This window comes from Erithacus rubecula (assembly GCF_903797595.1).
Source record: "Erithacus rubecula genome assembly, chromosome: 10".
In the NCBI taxonomy this organism is placed as follows: Eukaryota; Metazoa; Chordata; class Aves; order Passeriformes; family Muscicapidae; genus Erithacus; species Erithacus rubecula.
The window spans coordinates 26,120,445-26,139,509 of NC_136662.1; the positions used below are offsets into that span (position 1 = coordinate 26,120,445).

Genomic DNA, 19,065 nt, shown 5'->3' on the forward strand with positions numbered 1-19,065 from the left:
TCTCGGCGGCTGCGTCGGGCTGAGGGGGACAGCCACGGTGTGGGGCCATGGCAGGAGCATCCCTCCGAGAAGAGGGGCCGGGCAGAAACGAGACAATCCCCAGCACACACTGCTGTGGGCAAACACTTGTGGCTCTTGGGATGAGCAGATCCCAGCGAGGAGCTGCGGTGTGGCCTGAACCCACCCGCAGGAGCTGCTGAAGCTCACACGGAGCGGGGAGCGCAGTCGGGGGAGAAGTGACCCCTGGCAGGCGTGGCGGTACCCGGCCCGTGTCCCGCGGTTCCGGCCCCGTGTCCCCGTGTTCCCGGGGCTCACCGGGAGGTGGCGGCCGCGAGCGCCCCGGCGTCCCTTGCGCAGCCCCGGGAGCGGCGGCGCGGCCGGGCCGGGGCTGCGGAGCTCCCCCGCCCGCGGCGGGCCATGGAGCCGGTCCCCGGGCGGCGGTGGCAGAAGGTGCTGTACGAGCGCCAGCCTTTCCCCGATAACTACGTGGACCAGCGGTTCCTGGAGGAGCTGCGGAAGAACGTGCACGCCCGGCAGTACCGGTACCAGGCCGTGGTGTTCCAGTCGGGAGCGGTGGTGCAGCAGCTGTGCAGCGTCTGCGTCTTCGTGCTCACCTGGTGGTACATGGACGCCGGGATGCTGAGCCCGCAGGGGCTTTTCGGAGCGGCCCTGGTGTCCTCCCTGCTCGGATACGTCCTGTTCGACGCCGTGGACGGCGGGGCCGGGCGCTGGGCGAGCGGGCGGACGCGCTGGGCTGACCTCAAGAGCACGCTGGTGTTCGCCGCCTTCACCTACGGCTTCTCGCCCGTGCTGAAGACGCTGACCGAGTCCATCAGCACAGACACCATCTACGCCATGTCGGCCCTCATGCTCCTGGGTCACCTCATCTTTTTCGACTACGGCGCCAACGCCGCCATCGTGTCCAGCACGCTGTCCCTCAACATGGCCATCTTCGCCTCGGTGTGCCTGGCCTCGCGCCTGCCCCGCGCCCTGCACGCCTTCGTCATGGTGACCTTCGCCATGCAGATGTTCGCGCTGTGGCCCATGCTGCAGAAGAAGCTGAAGGCGCGGACGCCGCGCTGCTACGTGGGGGTCACGGTGCTCTTTGCGCTGGCGGCGCTGGCCGGGCTGGCCACCGTGTCCAGCGTGGCTGCCGTGCTCTTCGCCTCCCTGCTGCTCGCCATCTCCTGCCTCTGCCCCTACTGCCTCATCCGCCTGCAGCTGCTCAAGGACAACATCCACGGGCCGTGGGACGAGGCTGAGATCAAGGAGGACCTCTCCAGGTTCCTCATGTAGGCCTGGCCCAGTGCGAAGGTCCTGGCTGGGGGAGGACACCTGAGCCAATAAAGTGTCTCACACAGCAGCAAGGAGCACTCTGGTGTTCCCCTGGGGATCTGTTTGCAGACTGGGTTTGGGGAAGGAAGGGGCTGAGCCCTGCAGTACAGGGGTGCAGCAGGCCAGGAGGAGCCGGCTCTGGCCATGCAGACCCGGACTCGGGGTTCGGGGCGACGTGTCCCAGGGAACCTCAGCCCCAGGACCCTCAGGGTGTGCTGGGGACTGCCAGCACTCCCCGGGAGGGCAGGGCTTGGTGTGGGCAGGGGTCTGATGGACCTGCAGGGCTGGAATGGGGAAGAGCCCTCCTCACCTGCAGCTTGGCCCTTGTGCCAGAATAGCCTCACACCACTGGCAGACACATCACCCTAAATCCCTTAGGAGATGGGGGGGTGAGAGAGCATCAGGCCTGCCCCTCATCCCTAACCCCCTTGCAGCGGCAGACCCCGAGCCAGAGGGATGGAGCTCAGCACAGCCCATGGGTGCTGGGGAGATGCCAGGCTGCGGGGACAGCGGCAGGGCCCGGGCAGCTGCCGCCGCAGCGTGTCCTGTGTCCGTCTGTCCGGCAGCGCTCCCTCCACGACAGAGGGCGCTCCCGGCAAACAAGTCCCGCCGAGGGCTGGCGGGACAGGCGGCCGGGCCGGGCCCTCCCCGGCGCTTTGCTGTCCCTGCTCCATCCCTCGGCGAGCGCGGCCGCGCCCGGCCGGCCCGGGGGCAGAGCCGGCACCGCCAGGGGAGCGATGCCCTCACCTGCCCCAGCCCACCTCCCTGGGCTGCGTTTGGCATCGCCCCCGTGATCATGAACTTCTTTTTTGGAAAAGCTGCAGGAGTGCAGCTTTCTGCTCCGTTTTCCCTATCCCAGCGAGCAGGCGCTTTTCATGTGCTCCTTGGGCTTTCTCGGAAATGAGCAACCCCCGGCGGAGTCCCCAACACCTCCAGTGCTTTGTTACTGCTCTTGCCAAGTGTTATATGTTGCTGCTGTCGTCGTGGCAACCACTACATCTCATTTTGCTTTTAATTAAAACCTGTGGAAGCTTGGAGGCCGTGCTCGGGTCTCGCAGGGAGCACAGAGTAGCCAGATGCTCCGAGTCAAGATGACATTTTTTAGCTCTGCAGAAAGGAGGATGTTTTTTTCACAGGGAGGTTTCCCAGAAAGCTGCTCAGTGACCCCGATGTCCCATCTGACACTGGGCTGATGCCAGTGTAACGCTGCCATGCCAAACAGATTCACAGAACCCAGTGGTACAGGGGCAAGGCTGGAATGTAAATAAAAAATAAATCCAGTCTCGTCTGCTTGGCCCCTGGCTATCACAGCACAGGCTACAAAGAAGGCAGAGTTTCTGTTGCATCCACTCCTCCGTGGAGAAATATTTCTCACCTAAAGTCCCTTTCCTAAATTCACACTGTCGAAAGCAGCTGTGAGTTAGGAAAACTGCAAAACATTTCAGGTGGTGGAGATGGGCACAGGCAGCCATCTTCCCCTCAGCTGGAGCAGGGACCTGTGCACATCACCTGTGGTCACCTGTGTAGATCTGGGGACTGTGATGCAGCAGGTTCCATCCACCAGCTCCAGGGGGATGCAGACTCTGTCCCACCCAGCCCTGCCCACTGTCCCAGACCTCTCTGCTCTGCCCCAGCTCCTTCCTTTCAAGCATAGAATAGAATAGAATAGAATAGAATAGAATAGAATAGAATAGAATAGAATAGAATAGAATAGAATAGAATAGAATAGAATAGAATAGAATAGAATTCTAGGATTAGGTTAGCACAGCCTCTCAGTTCCTGGAGAGCCCCAGGGGAAAGGCTCAGCCCTCCCCTCACATGCCCACAAACACACCCTGCCCACCCTAACTTGGGAAATGAAAACAGAAGTTCACAGCCTGGGTGCACAAAGGGACCTTGATGGAGGTAGGAATGCCAAAGGGAGCTGGGAGAGGAGAGGAGGAGACACAAAGGGCAGGCAGGGTTTCCCTAGGACTTCCCTGACCTTCTCCTGAGGACAAGGACACGTGCTCTGCAGTTGCTATTTAAGCTGCTGTATAAATGGCCATTATTGGTCTGTCTGCATGCCTGAGGTCAGAATATCCTCTACAGAAGAGGATTTTGCCATAACTCTACACCTATCCAGTAAAGCTGGATGCCCTTTGGGTATTTTCTACCTGAGCAAACTCCCACTGAGGCCCAAGAAATGGCTCCTTGGCTGTTGATGCAACAAACACTTCAGCAACCAACCCTAAGGAGTTAAATGTTCTTTTGCAGTCCAAATTTCTTTCCCTTAAGGTTCAGTCCACTGAGATGAGTCCTTCCATGGGACATTTTCTTTTGATTTGAAGCTGTCCAAATGTGAGTAGCTGTGAAGTGGCTGGGGATCAGCCTTGCTCCTGGGGGAGCTGCTGACACGTGCCAGCTGGAATCTCCATCTCCAGTTCTGCTGCAGGGCTTTAAAGGCCACTGTCAGCCACCCACACCGTGCTGTCAGGGGGCCACGTCCCTCCCCACGTGGGGGACTGGATCTGGGAAGCCTGGGAACAACAAAGCCTGACTCTTTGATCAGGAAACCACAACAGGGTTTTGGTCCTGACACATCCCCTGCCTTGTAGTGTCCCTGGTGCAGCACCCTTGTCCTTCTCCCCTGGCTGTAGAGTGAGCACCAGGGCAGGCTGCAAACAGCACAGATGAGGTGGAACAGCTTCCTCAAAAAGTCACCTGTGAGCTGATGTTAAAGAATGTGCCAGGGCTTCCCAGCACACCAGCCCCTGTGCCTTTCTACTTAAAAGATTTTAGAAACAGCTGCCATAAACCCATGGAATCTGCAGTCCTATTTTCAACAATATTCATTACCAAATATTTAATAAGAAAAGTAAAGATTTGTGTGGAGGATTTGCCACCACGAGATGCCCCAAGAAACCAGTTTGTGCCTTCCAGCCATTAGCATGGAGGCCAGCAGGGAGTCAGCAACAGCTCCTGGCTGGGTGCTGTGGGCCAGACCATTGAGCTAAAGTATCACCCACCTTTCATCTCTTGTTGGTTCCATGCTGAGCACAGAGGGATTGCAGGGGGAACTTCCCCCAGTGCAGAACAGATTTCTGAACAGCCTGAAGAAACAGCAGCTTGTAAAGTTCAGCCTGTTCCCCTTCCCTCTTACCTCAGGCATGAGCAGAACCTCCTCAAGAGCTCACCAGGTACAAACACTGTTCCTTCTGTAGTAGTCCTGGAAGTGAACAATTCCTGAACTCTGCTGAGGTGTTTCTGCCTCAGCACTTGATGGGTTGCCCAGGTGAAAGCTACAGCCAAACTCAGCTGCTCCATTCCTGGACAGTTGCTTTCCTGGAACTGCAGGTCACCATTTCTCCCTATCTCAGGCTGTGGGAAGCACCTCACCCAGTCCCAGCAATTCCCAGTTTAGCACATGCAGTTCAAAGGTACAGCAGGGTTTGGGGTGCCCCCATTTTTTTACTACACTGTTGCTGTTTCTCTTTTCTGTTCTACCAAAAGACCAAGTCTAAGTGAGAAGAAAAAATGTCTGTAAGTCTAGAGCTTTCTGAGCTACATCCCCTTCTATTTTGAGCAAACTCAGTGTCTGGTATTTACCAGCTCATGCAGGTCGTTCAGCAGCTCCCTGGATATTTTAGAGGTCAGCAGGATCTAAATCAGCTGCAACAGGAGGAACTGCCCAAATTCAGCAAAGCTGTGTCAGACCAGGCGTGAAAACAAGCACAGGCTTCTCCACACACAGTGATCTCATCCCCTCTGCTGCCCCCATCCCAGCAGCAGCACTGCAGCTCCCTCTCTCCATCACCTCCCTACTCCTCAGGAACATCTTGTCTGGGAACACCAGGCTGGAGTCCAGCAGCCAGTGCTGCCTCCTGACTTACCTGCTTTGGGAGATACCCCTCTGCTTTCCTGTGAGGAAGAACAGCCAGTTCAGCCCATCAGGTCCCCTTTTTTCAGACTGACTCTCCATAGACTTCTCTGGCACCCAAAACAAGCACATCATCTAAATCCCAGATCTTCTCTTTCTCACAGGGATGGACACATTTGGAATCCCAGAGGTTACAGCTGCTTGAGCTCAGATGCTCCAGTGAGGTCGGCTTGCAAGGAATTCAGAGGTTTAGCTTGAAGAAGATGGTCAGAACAGCTGCAATTTATTTATAATTGTGCAGATTAATCAGTCTAGAGACTGTCTAGAGACTGCTGCAATCTTCTCCTTCGAGTTTCCACTCAGCCAGGTGCTGCTGCTAGTGCACTGGACATGTTTTGGAACTCTGCTGGCTGTTCTTCCTGCTAATGCTAAGCCAAAGCCATTTATATGGAGCAATCCTGGTGGTGAATGAATTCAGAAGCAGTGCTGGAACTCCAGCAGAATGTCCATCCCTCCCTCCACACAGCCCAGGTAATTTCTCCTGCATCTTAAGAATTTTTCCAAGTGAGAAAGGGTGAGTAGACCCTTCAGTAGAAACACAGGGCACACTCCTTTTGTAGTCAGAATTTTATTTTCTTTACATCCAGGCTTATCATTGACATCTGAAAATAAAATCTTTCATTTACAAGTAGGCTAGTGCAAATTAAAGGTAATTTTTGATTTTTTTTTGATTTTTTTTTTTTTAAGACATTGCATGTAACAGAAAAGGAATGTGTGTGTTAGGGTGATCTTCCTGGAACAGCTGGTGGAGGTCGTCTAGGAAAAAAACCAAAAAATAACCCAAAAAATCACAGGGAGAGGGGGAGATTTAAAACAAAAGGCCAAAATACAATAAAATGACTCATATACAAAATTATCTTAATAAAATGGGTTAAGAGAAAAAGGCACAGAACATGCATATTAAGGAAAAGAGCAAGAGCAAGATTAGAATCATCTGGGCCTCAGCACAGCCTGGCTTTCATCCTCACCGCCTCCCTTCTGCCTTGCCAGTGCCAGAGAGCCAGAACAATCCTCCACCAGGTGTGGAGGTCACTGGTCACAGGCTTTCTAATTCTCTTGCAGCAAATTATACCCTCTGGAAGAGCTTTTGAAATTCTCACCACTGTCTGCTTCAAGCACTGCTCTTGGAGTAGAGCTTTTGTGAGGTGCTGGTGAAATGAGGAATGATCAGACAAGGTGGCTGTGGGGTGGATGGGCTGGGAAGGGTTAAAAATGAGGCTGGAGAGCCCAGTGCAGAGAGCAGCTGCTCCTGCTGGTGCCCAGCACAGAGCACTCAGCTCCACTGCCCAGCACTCCTGGCACCAGGCTCAGCCAGGGGTGCCCGGGCACAGGGGACACTGGGACACTGCTGTTCCCTCAGGGGCACTGCACAAACTGCCTCAGCCAGGCCATTAAGGACCAATAAATCCCCCAGTGTTGCAGGATACAGTGGGGATGTTCCTGCTGTGCTCATCCCACCTTCTGCTCCCTCTTTTCCCAAAACCTAAGGACCCACTTAGACACTGCGGGGTTCCCACAGGAAGCTCTTGTGCTCTGTGCCCCACAAACCATCTCCAAGCACCGATTGCAGCTACTTGGCTCATCCTCATCTGAGTATGATGAGTAGGAGGAACTGAGGAACTGAGGAAGAACTGAGTAATCAGGACATCTGCACATTTGTACACAACCTTTAGGGGGAAATCCCTTTCAGGCACATTTTAACTCCAGCTCCTGCTTTGGAGGACTCAGTCTGGCCTTCTGCTCAGCTCTGAAACTCCTCTGAACGTGCCTTCCTCAGAATGAAGTGAATCCCAGGTACTGCCTGTAAAACATTCATCCATTTCTCTGCAGCACTCCAAGCCCCTTGCAGGGGAACAGGCTGAATGCTTCCCAAAGGGCTGCAGCTCGCCTGTAATGACATCTCCAGTGATCTCAGCACAACAGCACCTCCAATAAATCCCCTCTGCAGTCCCCAGCGAGGCACCGTGGAATGCTGAGATGATAGTGCAAGAGACTGAAGACACCACTCAAACACATCCAGAAAGTAATAATAAAAGCCCATCAAGAATTACAGTTTATTTCAGGTTCAGAAATGCAGCATAACATTTTTACAGCAGGTGTATGTGATGCTCAGTAATGACCACAGTTTCGGGAATCCACTCGCTGTGCTCAAAGGTCAACACCAGGAACCATTCACAGATTACGAAACCAAAGGCAGATGTTTTGGCTCACATGAAGTAGGGTATTAACATACACAGAAAAAAAAAAATCAGAAAGAAATTAAGCATTTGCTTCTTACAAAAGAGAAGTCATGGTTTAGCCCATCCTGGAAAAGTAAAGAGACAGCAGTAAAGCAAACGGCCGGCAAGGAGGGACAAGTCATAGCTCAAGCAAGAGCGGAGGGCTGTCCGGACGGGAGGAGCCGTCGGCATCGGCTCGCCTGCAGACAAAGCGAGAGGAAAGACAGGCACAGTGACATTCATTGACACCAGGGAGCTGCTCTGCGCCAGCCTGGCAGCAGGAGGAGCCGTGCCACGAGCGAGCCACGAGGCTCCTGGTGGCACAGGGACAGGTCTGCTCTCAGGTCAGGTTTGGACTAGTTTAAGACAGGAGGGCAGAACTAGTAGTCAGGAATTTCAATATGCTGTATACATCATGGCTAGTGGAGCTGTGTGGAACAGAGAGGATAATATTTTCTATGTTATATGCCATAACCTATAATGTATCTTCTTTAATATAATAAATAATCTACTTTTTGGAGGCTTACTCAGAAAGTGCAACAAGATCAGCAATAAAATAAACACACATTAACTATGTACATAAGCCTTTTTGTTGAACATACAATCTTTTTAACCCTAGCACAAGATCCCTTGAGATCCAGGGCCGAGAGCAGTTCATGGCACACACAAGCTCTTCAGCTGTTGTCAGCCACGGCAGGGTGAGGTGGAAATGTTCTCTGGGCAGAGATCCAGGCTCAGCCTAAATGCAGTATGAGATGAGCACTCTCCTGAAACTTAGCAACTGCACCACCCAGATCTTTGTGTACCTCAGGTAAGATCAGAAACACCGGTGTTGCTTCATTGTTGCTCCACTATTCCCTGGCAATCAGAGCTGTGCCAGAGGGAATCAGACAGAGGCAGAGCAGCCTGTGCTGCTTAGACACCGAGTTCAGACTTGGCTCATCCCCTCTCAGAGGGTCTGCAGAGGTGCTCAGTCCCTCTGGCAGATCCACAGGTGCTCGTCCTGCTGTCCTTGGGGCATGGAGTGAGGTGCTGCCAAGGCTGCTCCACTGAGCAAAAGGGACAGGTTGGACAGGACTTGCCAGCATCAGGACTAAGTGGGACAAACCAACCCATTCCAGGCACTCTACAGCAGAAGGAAGTGGGCCAAGGCTGGAGGACAGTGCTTACTCAATTGGATGTGGCAATTTCTTGGGAAGCATTTAAGTGTTTTTCCTAGAAATAATTCTATGTGGTTGATTCTCATACGCAAGAAGAGGTGAAATCATCAAGCCCTGGATTCGTGCTCACTGTTATTTATTAACCTGCACACCTAAAAGTGTTGCATTTAGGGCACAAGGCCAGATTTAGATGAGATCTAAATAAGGATGCAGAGGAAGGAGGGCTGTGCATCCTCAGCATCAAGCACAGAACCAGATGGTGCTGATGCCCCCTTGTCTCCTCCTCCTCCTCTTTTGGGTATATCCACCCTTGAGAGCTTTATTTACAACTCAGGATTACTGCTGAAAAATAGCTTCTTGGGGGCAGAGGAAAGGGCAGTGCTCAGTTGTGCTACCTACTTCCTTATGCTTGGCAGAAACAGTCATGAAGGTAAATTAGGGAGTCTCAAGCAGAGAGCATTTAAAAACATGTTTTTAGGCCAGGATCTGTGCCATGTAATTGAGGCTCCTGACTTACCAGCATTGCCCTTGTGTCCCATGCAGCCACACTGGCCTGAATCACCTCCTGGAGGTGATGCTCTTCCCACTGAACAAAGGACAGCTAAGCTGAGTCCTTGGGGTATGGTGGGATAAACCCAGACTGTGGCCTTGCAGTATCCTAGAATGGGCTGGGCTGGAAGGGACCTTGGAGCTCATCTTGTTCCATGAGCAGGGACACCTTCCACCAGACCAGGCTGCTGAAAGACCCATCCAACCTGGCCTTCTATCACCAAGTGAGTATCAGAATTTGATACTCTGACATCAGAAGTGATATCAGTGAGCTCTGTGGCATTAAACCTGGCTTTCCATCAGCAGGCACCTGCCAATCAGTAACAGAGTTCTGATAAACTCTGTTTGGATATACAGGAGTGCTGGTGAGGAAACAATATGGGCTAATGTGGCTATTTACAAAAATATATCCAACAGATGAAGCACAGGTTACAGCAGAGAGCACTAAGCAGTGGAAAGCTCTGTAGAAGACAAGAAGAATCATAAAAAATGCTTTCTTTTTTTTTTTTTTTTTTTTTTTTTTTTTCTGTAGTAGTAAAAATTAGAATGACTGTGGTTGTGTTTGCGACCTTTTCTTTTCCTTGAAAGCTGATTCTGTGCACTTGGCATTGGAGATGGGACCTGCTCCCCAAACAAAGAGCAGCCACTTCAAAAGTCTGCTGGGATCACCAAGATGCCAGTGCTCTGACAAACTCCATCTCCAGTGTGCATCAGATGCAACCTCCAGACTCCACAGGCGTGTGTCACAAGTGTGGGGCTGGCAGGAAATTAAAGTTAAGCTAACATCCAAATCATGGTGCTTTCCAAGCTCATCTCTCTCCTGCAAGCTGAAACATGATTTGCTGCACTGGTGAGCACAGCTAATCAGCAGCCTGGGAACTAATAGGCTAAATTCCCATTTGTTGTGGCTCTTTGATTGGATTCTTCCTATCCATGGGGCTACAGCTCCATACTGGAGCCCTACAAGCAGTCTTAATAAATACATTTATTAGACTGATTGTACTGGGGGCCTTTGAAACCACCAATTGCTTTGCCTAGGGATCTGTAACCATAATTGTAATAGCAGCAATTCATATTTGCTGAAGGAACAAGGCCAAATTTCTCTCTAGTTTCATCCTGTTAACTAAGTTCTAAGCTTTAAGGATGACACTGACCCTAAGTGTTTAAAGTGAAGTAATGCAGTTAAGACAAAAAGTTTTTATAATGCATTAATTTATAACGTGCAAAACAAGAGGCAGAGAGGACCTCTGCAAGTGAGCAACTGCTAAAATAATCCAGGATGCACAGCTGAGCACTTCCCAGAACCTGGCTGGATAAAGCAGCAGTAAACCAAGGTGTGTGCAATGGATGTAATGCAAAAAGAAAATCTTTACACAGGAGACACTGTGAAATTTTATTGACTGGCATGTGAAAATATCACAAATATCTCACATCCAAACCTGGCCCTTGGGAAGCTCAGCTGCCAGTCCAGGCTGGAGCTCTGGGAACTGGCTTCCACAGGGGGCAGGGGAGGGCACCCACACCCAGCTGTGCATGTATCTCTATCTCTGTGTCCTCCTGGGTCACAAAGGACCAAAAGCAGTGCTCAGTTCCCTGGATCCTGCACACAGCACATTTCCATGCACTCACTCCCCTCCAGAGCTTCCCAGGAGTGTGAGCAGGCACTGGCACAGGACAGAGGAGCTGGCACACCTGCTCTGTGGCACCCCAGCCCTCCAAACCAGCCTGTCCCATCCTGGGAGCTGGGGCACCCCAGCCTGCTCCTCACCAACCTGAGCAGCCTGGCATTGCAGCTGCCAGGATGGAAATAAAGCAAAACATCCCTTGTTCCACACACACCCTGCTCATTTAGCAACATTCCTAAAAACTGAATTTCAGATAAGGAGAATTTATAGGAGAAGGAAGCCTCTTGCAAGAGAGACCTGAAGTGTGGGGCCTTCAGAAGAGCTTGGTAAGAAACCACATGGCTTTTCTTTGCCCAGTTTAACCATTACAAGAGAAAATAGAAAACCTGGAAGGTACATATAAAAGCAAGATTCCTTTCAGGTAGGAGGGAAAAAAAGCAGCAGATCAAATTGACACATGCACAAAGACACACAGAGTGAAGCCCTCTGTCTGCTGTAGGGGACTGTGAGCACAGTTGTCTGGTGGAGATATGTGTCAGTAGTTAGCTAACATCAGTTATTGCAGAAGGAAAAGTCAAGGCAGCACAGACCTTCCCCAAACATTGAAGACCTCAGAAGAATGGACAGAGTACAGCAGTAAAATGGGTTACTTGCCTAGAGATGTCCATACATGCGACTATACATTGGTTATTGAGACAGTTACCAAGCAATTTCCACAGATTTGGTTAACAAGGAATGACATGCCAGCAACTCCTTTTAGTCTAAGAGGGATGAATCTAACGGGCGGATTACAGTGGGCCGAGTAGGTGAAGGGGGTGGTCTTCGACTGGAGAGAGAGAGAGAAGAAACAGTGAGACCAACACTGACACACACCTGGCTGCTGTGACATGGACATGCACCTGCTCACACACACAACAATGCTGCTGCTGAAGCAAGACACCCCTGAGCATGCACAGGGAGGAAGGAGGAAATGGGTTTGCCATTTCTGCCATGCTTTGCCCTCTCACCCATCACTGTGTGCAGTCTGGGGGTTCTCCACACACCTCTGCCTTCTGGAACCATGCAAACCAGCAGGAGAGGATTGTTGTTCCCTGGTTTGAGGGGTCAGTCCCAGCCTGGGCAGTCACAGAGCAGACTTACAGGCATGTTTCAGAGCAGGGCAAAACAGCCTGCAGCAACTTCAGGTCTGCTTTGCAGAAGCAGGAATATCTGCAGCTTCTTCAACACATGGGCAAACTGCAGCCCTATCAATGTTCCTTCAACTCAGGCACATTTTGAGGGTTTATATCAATGGCCAGGTTTGAAAATGCCAGTCATGGCCAGGGCTGCTGGATTCATCAATTTACCACTCATGCATTTCAGGAAGTGCTACAGTGTCACAGATTTTTTTGAGAAGACTTGGGTGCCTTCATTCAATTTTCCTGTGCACTGCAAACCCCTGCATTTTAATTTGGACTGTGTCATCCTCTGATAAGAGACCCCAGAGCAGGAGTTAGCAGCAGTGTGATCTCCAATCACGTTCTGCCTGCAGTCCAGGCTGGCACTTACCCCTCCCTCATCCAAGGGCAACACCCCAACTCTGCTGGAGCTATAGAGTCCCTCTGGTAGCTGTGCAGCACTTTACCTTTTTGTGTGCAGTAAGGTCCACCTCAGGGCTGTGTGGAGGGAATTCCATCAGCTTTTTTACAAAGAATATTTCGTTGATGCTGCATTCCACCTGGGTCTGCCAAGCCAGGCCCACGCAGAGTCTGAGCTGACAACTGCCTGGCACTGCTGTGTGCTGGATAAACACCTGAGACTGTTTCTGCCTTAACCAGCTGTCCAGCATCCTCCAGCAGTGCTCTGCTGCTGCATTTATCCCAATCCATGTCTTCCAGGGTTCTTCTGCTCCCTTTCCTTAGCAGGAAGTACCAGGTTCTCTCTCTATTCCTTAACCCAGCTCAGATCACCAGGAGACCTCGTGGCTGCACCCAGGCTCTGAGCAAGGTGGGAGCTGAGGTTGGTTCCCATCAGCTCCAGCAGAGCTCATTCATAACTGATACTACTATTAATAATAATAAATTAATAATTTGCCCCAACAAACTGTGCAGCCCTTCCTAACCCATCCTCCACCTGTGCATGTAGGGACAGTTGTGGCTCTGAAGATTGTCACAGAATTGTGTCTCATTCTGCTAAAGCCAAACCGAAGATGAAAAGAATGTAACAATGTGTTAATATTCTTTGAACTGGAACAAAATATGTGAGACAAATTTACACTTGACAAAAAAAAAAATTTGTTTGGCTCAAAGTGCATCTTGAGCGACAATATTCTCTTTTGGTGAAGAAACGAGAATTTTAATCCCTACCATGCAACAAAAACAAAATATGCCAACTAAAGCATTCAAATAAATCAACAAGCTAAAAAAAAAATAGGCAAAATATAATTTCTTCATGGTGTATTTTTCTTACAGGAAAAATGTTACTGTGTTAACTATTGTTTCTTGTGTTGCTCCAGTGTAGGTCTTCTGGACCCATTTCCAAAATTTGTAGTTTCATAAAGAACCACTTCTAAGGCTCTGCATTTCTGCTGGGTTGCATTAAATTATTCCTTTGTTGAAATGCCTCACATTGCATTGTTTAGTGCTTACTGAAAACATCGTATCATATGTAGACAATTGACAAACAAGGGAAAATGCATACAGCTGTCTTCATATCAAATTCAAAAGACACAAGCCCAAACATGCATTTTAATACCAGGTTAAATGCAACCCACTGGATTCAAATAATGCAATTTAGCCAAATTGCTATTTAACACATCAGGATCAGAAACTGGAGAGCACAGTGGGAGGATTTCCTGGGTATAATCAGTCAAACCAAAGCTGAACCAAAATCAGGCCCAAGCCCTGTTTCCTCCTTGAACCAGAGCTGAACACTGACTGCTATTTGGAATTTCCTTTCAAACCCAGTGCAGACCTGAAGAGAAAAACTCCCCATTAGCTCTTTCCACTGCAGGAGAAGCTGATACCCCCAAGGGGACCCTGTGGTGAGAAGTGCTGCCAAGCCACAGCATCCTTCTGTCCCTGTGCCACACCTCCAGACAGGTGTGCTCAGCCAGGGGACCCTGCAGCCGTGCTCTGCCCTGTTGGGGATGCTCTGAAGGTGCCTCCTGGAGCAATGGCAATGTTTGGGAAAGGCAGCACTTGGGAAAGGAGCTGCAGCAGCAGCATTTCCCTGCTGGCACTCTCCTGGGATATCTGCAGTGGAGGAAGGGGGACCTTGCTCCTGAGGCCCTGGGCAGAGCAAAGGAGTTCAGCTTGGGTCAGAGACCTGACCTTCCTTTGCCACTGGCACACAGGATCAACTGGCATGAGCTGGAGCTCAAGTTCAAGTGAAGGAAAGGACAAACCCTGAAGTCCTAGATTTCCCTGTCAAGGTGACAAATCATTCTGTGACCATTTCTGTACTAGGAGTAACATTCAGACCCTTTTCACCTCCTTAACAGGAATCCCAACCCCAAAAAAGAAGTCCAAGTGAAGGAAAGAACAAGTCCTGAAGTTGCCTGTCTTAGATTTCCCTGTCACGGTGACAAATCATTCTGTGACCATTTCTACTGTTCTACCAGTGCTACTGGGAATAGCATTCAGATCTTTTTGCACCCCCTAACAGGAATCCCAATCCCAAAAACAATTCCAAGTGAAGTAAAGAACAAGCCCTGAAGTCCTAGATTTCCCTGTCAAGGTCTGTGACCATTTCTACACTAGGAGTAGCATTCATAGTTTTTTTTCACCTTTTTTCAACCCCAAACCCAAGTCCAGGCCAAGGAAAGAACAAGCCCTGAAGTTGCCTGTCCTAGTTTTCCCTATCAAGGTGACAAGTCATTCTGTGACCATTTCTACACTGGGAGTAGCATTCAGAGCTTTTTGCACCCTTTAACAGGAATCCCAACCCCAAAAACAAGAGCAGAGGCCAAGCCCCGCGTCCCTGGTTCCCGCACACCGGAGCGGAGCGAAGGGAGGCTCGCCAGGGCGGGCTCCAGCCCCGGGAGCGGCAGGGGGAGCTGCAGCCTGCCCGCAGCGCTGCGCTGCGGGGGGATCGCGGGCACTGCCCGCTGCCCCCTTCACTCCCAGCTAATCCTCACTAAACCCGCCTCGCTGTTTAGTCCGAGTCCCGCAGCCCGGGCAGCGCTGGAACCCAAAACTCCTCCGAACACGGCGCTGCTGCGGGAAAGCCGCTTTGGGGTTGTTGCTATTTGTTTTGCTGCCTTTTTTTTTTTTTTTTTTTTAAAAAAAAAAAGAAACTGTTTGTAAAAGTTAGTGCTAAAGGGGCAGGAGATCATAGGTCCCCCCGGGGTTGAGTAAACGAGTCTGCAAAAAGAATCAGTTCTTCTAACTAGCACACATTAAGCAGACATAAAGAATTTACCAATGAAAATTGTGGACTAAGTATGTATTTAATAACTCCCTGATGTTGCTGCAGAGACTCCTTTGAAGAGCTCAGTGGGGTTTTGAACGGAGGGGAGCTCTTACCCCCGTGCACAAACTTTTTAAAAAAGGAAAAGTTTTTACATTTATTTTTAACCTAAGCAGCAGCACCCTCTCCCCCCCGCAATGTTTCCAGTTTTAAAAGAACTCCTAAAAACTTTAGCTAGGCAAATGCAGAGCAAAAGAAACTAAATAAAGCAAGTCTAGACTTAAAATTGGATCAGAAACATATGGGAGTTGTTGGAGCCGCTGCCTGTGGAGCGCCCTATCGCTCCCCGCGCGGAGCGAGCGCACAGAATGTGCTTTCAGTGAAGCTGGGCTGTGATTACCATGGGAGGCCCTGCTCCAAGATGGCTTCTCACAGCACAGCCAGAGCACGTGGAAATAAAGGCTTTCATTTCCACTTATACTCCACATTCTTGCTTGCTTCTGACCACCAGAGAACACTTGTGGAAGGCATGCACAGAACCCGATTTTTCCATACATCCTATAGATCTGAAGCTGTGAACAGAAGCCCATTATTCTCTCCCTTTTCCAGCATCTTGGTTTCCCTATAAGCCAGCCCTCTCAGAGTACCCTGATACGTGACATTGTCTTTGTAGAATTTAACAAGAAAATACTTCAAATCTCTAAGCAGCTTTAGGACTGGCTGCAGGTAAATTTGTTTTAGGTGACAGAACAAACCTGGATACAGTAAGAGGGTAAACAGTGACTTACTGCAGGTGAGGAATAAATCTGGTTTCCTGTTTGGGTCATTATTTAGAGAACTAAGTGGCTTTGCCTTGAGAAAGTTATAATGCTTTGACTGATTTTATTTTTGTACTGTTTCTTTGGTTTTCTCTGTTTCAGTAAGATCCTGAGAGACCTACACCCTCTATTCTTACTTATATCAGCCTAAACTTAGGCAGTTTTATATGGCATCTCCTGATCTCCATCAGCCTCAGGATCTGGAGGACAATCCAAACCAGAAGTGGAACTACTGTACCTACCATGCTTGAAAAACAGAGGCAAGGCACAGCTTGTAGACCTAATTAGTCTTCAGTTAAATTAAACTACAGCACAGCAGCATGGCCACTGCAGAGTCTCCCAAACATCAACTCAGGAGCAAGGATCTGGAGTGGAAGTGGGAAAGCCAGGAGGAGGAAAGGCACTTGATTCTAATGACACAGGTCATAACAAAGCAGGAAAAGCAGGAAAAAGATGATAATGATGATATTAGGAGGAGAACAGCAGGAATCACAGACAGGAATCAGGAGGAGATGCAGGGGAAATGACAAAGTGCACTGAGTGGTGATGAAAGGACAAAGGAGCTGGGAAGTATCTTCCTGAGGTGGTTCCTTATCCCAGGGTAATGGTCCAGGAGAGTGAAAACTGCTGAGATTTGTTTCTGTACTGGAAAATGTTTTGTTAAACACAAAATGTCTGCAGCAAGAGTTGCCCACAGGATCCCTATCATCAGGCAGGTCAGGAAGGGAAGCCCCCAGGCACAGAGCACAGCTTTTGGGGGTGGCTGGTGTTTCTGAAGCAGTTCCCCAGCAGAACTCAAGTTCTACAAATGCACAGAGGGTGTGCTCAGACTGTACTGCCAGGGACTGCCTTGGCTGTCCCTACAGCTGAACCCAAAACTGCCCAAAAATGACCTAGCTGCACAGTGCTCTCTCAGCATAAGTGAGTTAAGGTTATTTATTATGCTGTTTTATCAGATATCTATTTTTTAAGTGAATGGGAAGAATGTATCCTTCCACTGGCCACCACTACACTGCAGCAGAATAAATCTGTATTAATTCAAAGGCTTACACTGTTTGAAAGCACTAGGGTTAGTGAGGTTCCACTGTGATTTAACTTAATACAGATTTAACTTAATACAGATACTCCTTTCAGAGGCAAAGTGGTCCAAAATATGATGTTCCAGCAGAATAATTTATTATCTACAACTCAAGCTATGTTTTCTATATGACCATAATAAATTAATGTCCATCTCACACACATACAAATAGATTGTATGTTTATGTGAACAATGCATTTTCAAATCAGTCATTTCAGGGAATTAATGTGTCATATGAAAAGCTCAGCTTGAATAAACACAAAATTAATTCAACAGAGCGACCAAGACAGACTATTATTCTTTAAAAACTGCGTGTTCTTGTTTGCCCTTCAGCAGGGAACATGTCAAGTAAGCAAGTGTGCAGTGCATCTGTGGAATACTGTCCCAACCTTTCAGGAAAACCCTGGGTTAGGATGGTCCAGAGGGTCACAAGTGGCCATGAAGAAAAGAAAGTTAGGAGTGCTGAGTGGGAATGTTCAGAATGCTGCTCTGTGCATGGAAGATGACAGCAGAAGGGCCACAAAATGAGCAGGAAGAACATCTGATCTTCTCACTGTGTGCAGCTGCACTTCTTGCCCTCAGTGTGAATTGTCCACCTCACTTTTGAACATGTCTGTTCTTCCTTCCTATTCAGCTTTGACCTTCCTCTGCCTGGGTGCCTCTCTCCTCTTTACTTACCTTGGTGCAAGAAGGGGACCAAATGTCCTGGTTGTCCCCTCCAGCTGGAGTTGCACCTCTTCTTGTCCATGATGCCAACTAATGGGATTAGCAGTGTTGTTAATGAGCCATGGAGTGCCCTCATTCACTACTGATCCAGGACAGCTCGTGGGGGACAGGAGAGTTTCAAGACAGCCTTTCAAGATGCCTGCAGGTGCAGGAAGTTCAAGTCATCACTGTTTCTCTCTGTTTACTCTCAGATGTTTTCTCTCCTAGCATTTGGCAGCCTAGAAATGCACTGCTGTTCGCCCACTCTTTCAGACAAGCAGGAATTCCCTGCTCAACACCAGTGCTCTAATCCTGCAATGCCTTCATGACAACTGTTATTAAACTACTCCCTTATGAAACTAAATAATTTCTTGGGACAAAACACATCTTCAGGTTCCTGTATTTCTGTCAAAAATCTGCTATTGCTTGACTCTCTTTCTTCAAGTACAGAGATGTTAAAAATAAAATCACTTCCTTCTACTGACAGTATCTTGAGAGAGAAAATGCAAAGGAAGAAAGAACAGAACAAAAATCGAATTTTTTTCTGAAATTCATTCAGTGCATCAGCTGCCACTCCTGTTATGTTTGAGGTTTGCACTTGCAACATCATCTTTATTCCATAATCACTTCTTTTGATTCTTTTCAGGTTCCTTGTTTTTCTGTCTTCCCTCCTCTTGCATCTCTTACTTACCCTTCCCCATCACATAGGCCTGGTCTACACTAAGAGTAATGAAAAGCCATTTCACTGCCAGATCCTCTTTGCTGAACTTTCAAAGTGACTTGCAACAGTCCCAATGGAATGTCACTTGGTTTTTAAACAATTTTTTTGTTGAATGAGGAGCAAGTAGCTCAGCAACAATACTCCAGAAGATAACAGCTACCTGAGATGCAGATAGATCAAATCTCAACCCTGTGCAGAACAAGTGATTCTTCAGATACTTTTGTTCAATTGCCACAGTGAACTGCCCATAAGAAAATTCCTGGGCCACTGAAGGTGTGGACAGCCTGCCCCTGGCTGATGAAGGGAGAGAAGTTAAGAGTCAGTGGCAGCAGATGTGGTACCCAGGCTGCAATGTCTGGCATCCCATGAACTTTGTTTTGCTCCATCTTCAGGACAGTCATCTGGAGGAGAGGAATATAAAGGAAGGCAGTAACAAAATCCTACTGCCAGTCTAAAAGAGAGCCATCCTTTTAGGGGCAGCAGTCACTGAGGCTCCTGGAGCAGAAGTGAAGGCTCTCCTGTATCTCTCATGGCATTACAGCTCAGA

General features: G+C 49.2%; 2 protein-coding genes across 7 annotated transcripts in view; one reads left to right on the forward strand and one right to left on the reverse strand.

Annotated features, from left to right (window-relative positions):
• Nucleotides 1-309: 309 nt before the first annotated feature.
• On the forward strand, nucleotides 310-1,363 carry PIGC (phosphatidylinositol glycan anchor biosynthesis class C). Its single transcript, XM_079313384.1, has one exon. It carries the CDS (start codon nucleotides 418-420, stop codon nucleotides 1,294-1,296), a length of 879 nt encoding a protein of 292 aa, XP_079169510.1. The 5' UTR covers nucleotides 310-417; the 3' UTR covers nucleotides 1,297-1,363.
• A 3,773-nt stretch (nucleotides 1,364-5,136) lies between these two features.
• Nucleotides 5,137-19,065, reverse strand: part of DNM3 (dynamin 3) — a 168,933-nt gene continuing 155,004 nt past the window's right edge. For 3 of the 6 annotated variants that reach the window (XR_013775250.1, XM_079313619.1, XM_079313621.1), the window contains one exon: nucleotides 7,279-11,633. Coding sequence is in view for 5 of the 6 variants with exons in the window: in XM_079313619.1 (XP_079169745.1) it covers nucleotides 11,564-11,633 (70 nt within the window). In the remaining variant the exon portion in view is untranslated. Of the gene's footprint in view, nucleotides 6,011-7,278; nucleotides 11,634-19,065 lie in introns of those variants that run through there. The other 3 variants (XM_079313623.1, XM_079313622.1, XM_079313620.1) reach the window with 2 other exon arrangements.

Coding starts and splice junctions, on each gene's coding strand:
- PIGC (XM_079313384.1), top strand. CDS start 418: ATGGAGCCGGTCCCCGGGCGGCGGTGGCAGAAGGTGCTGTACGAGCGC.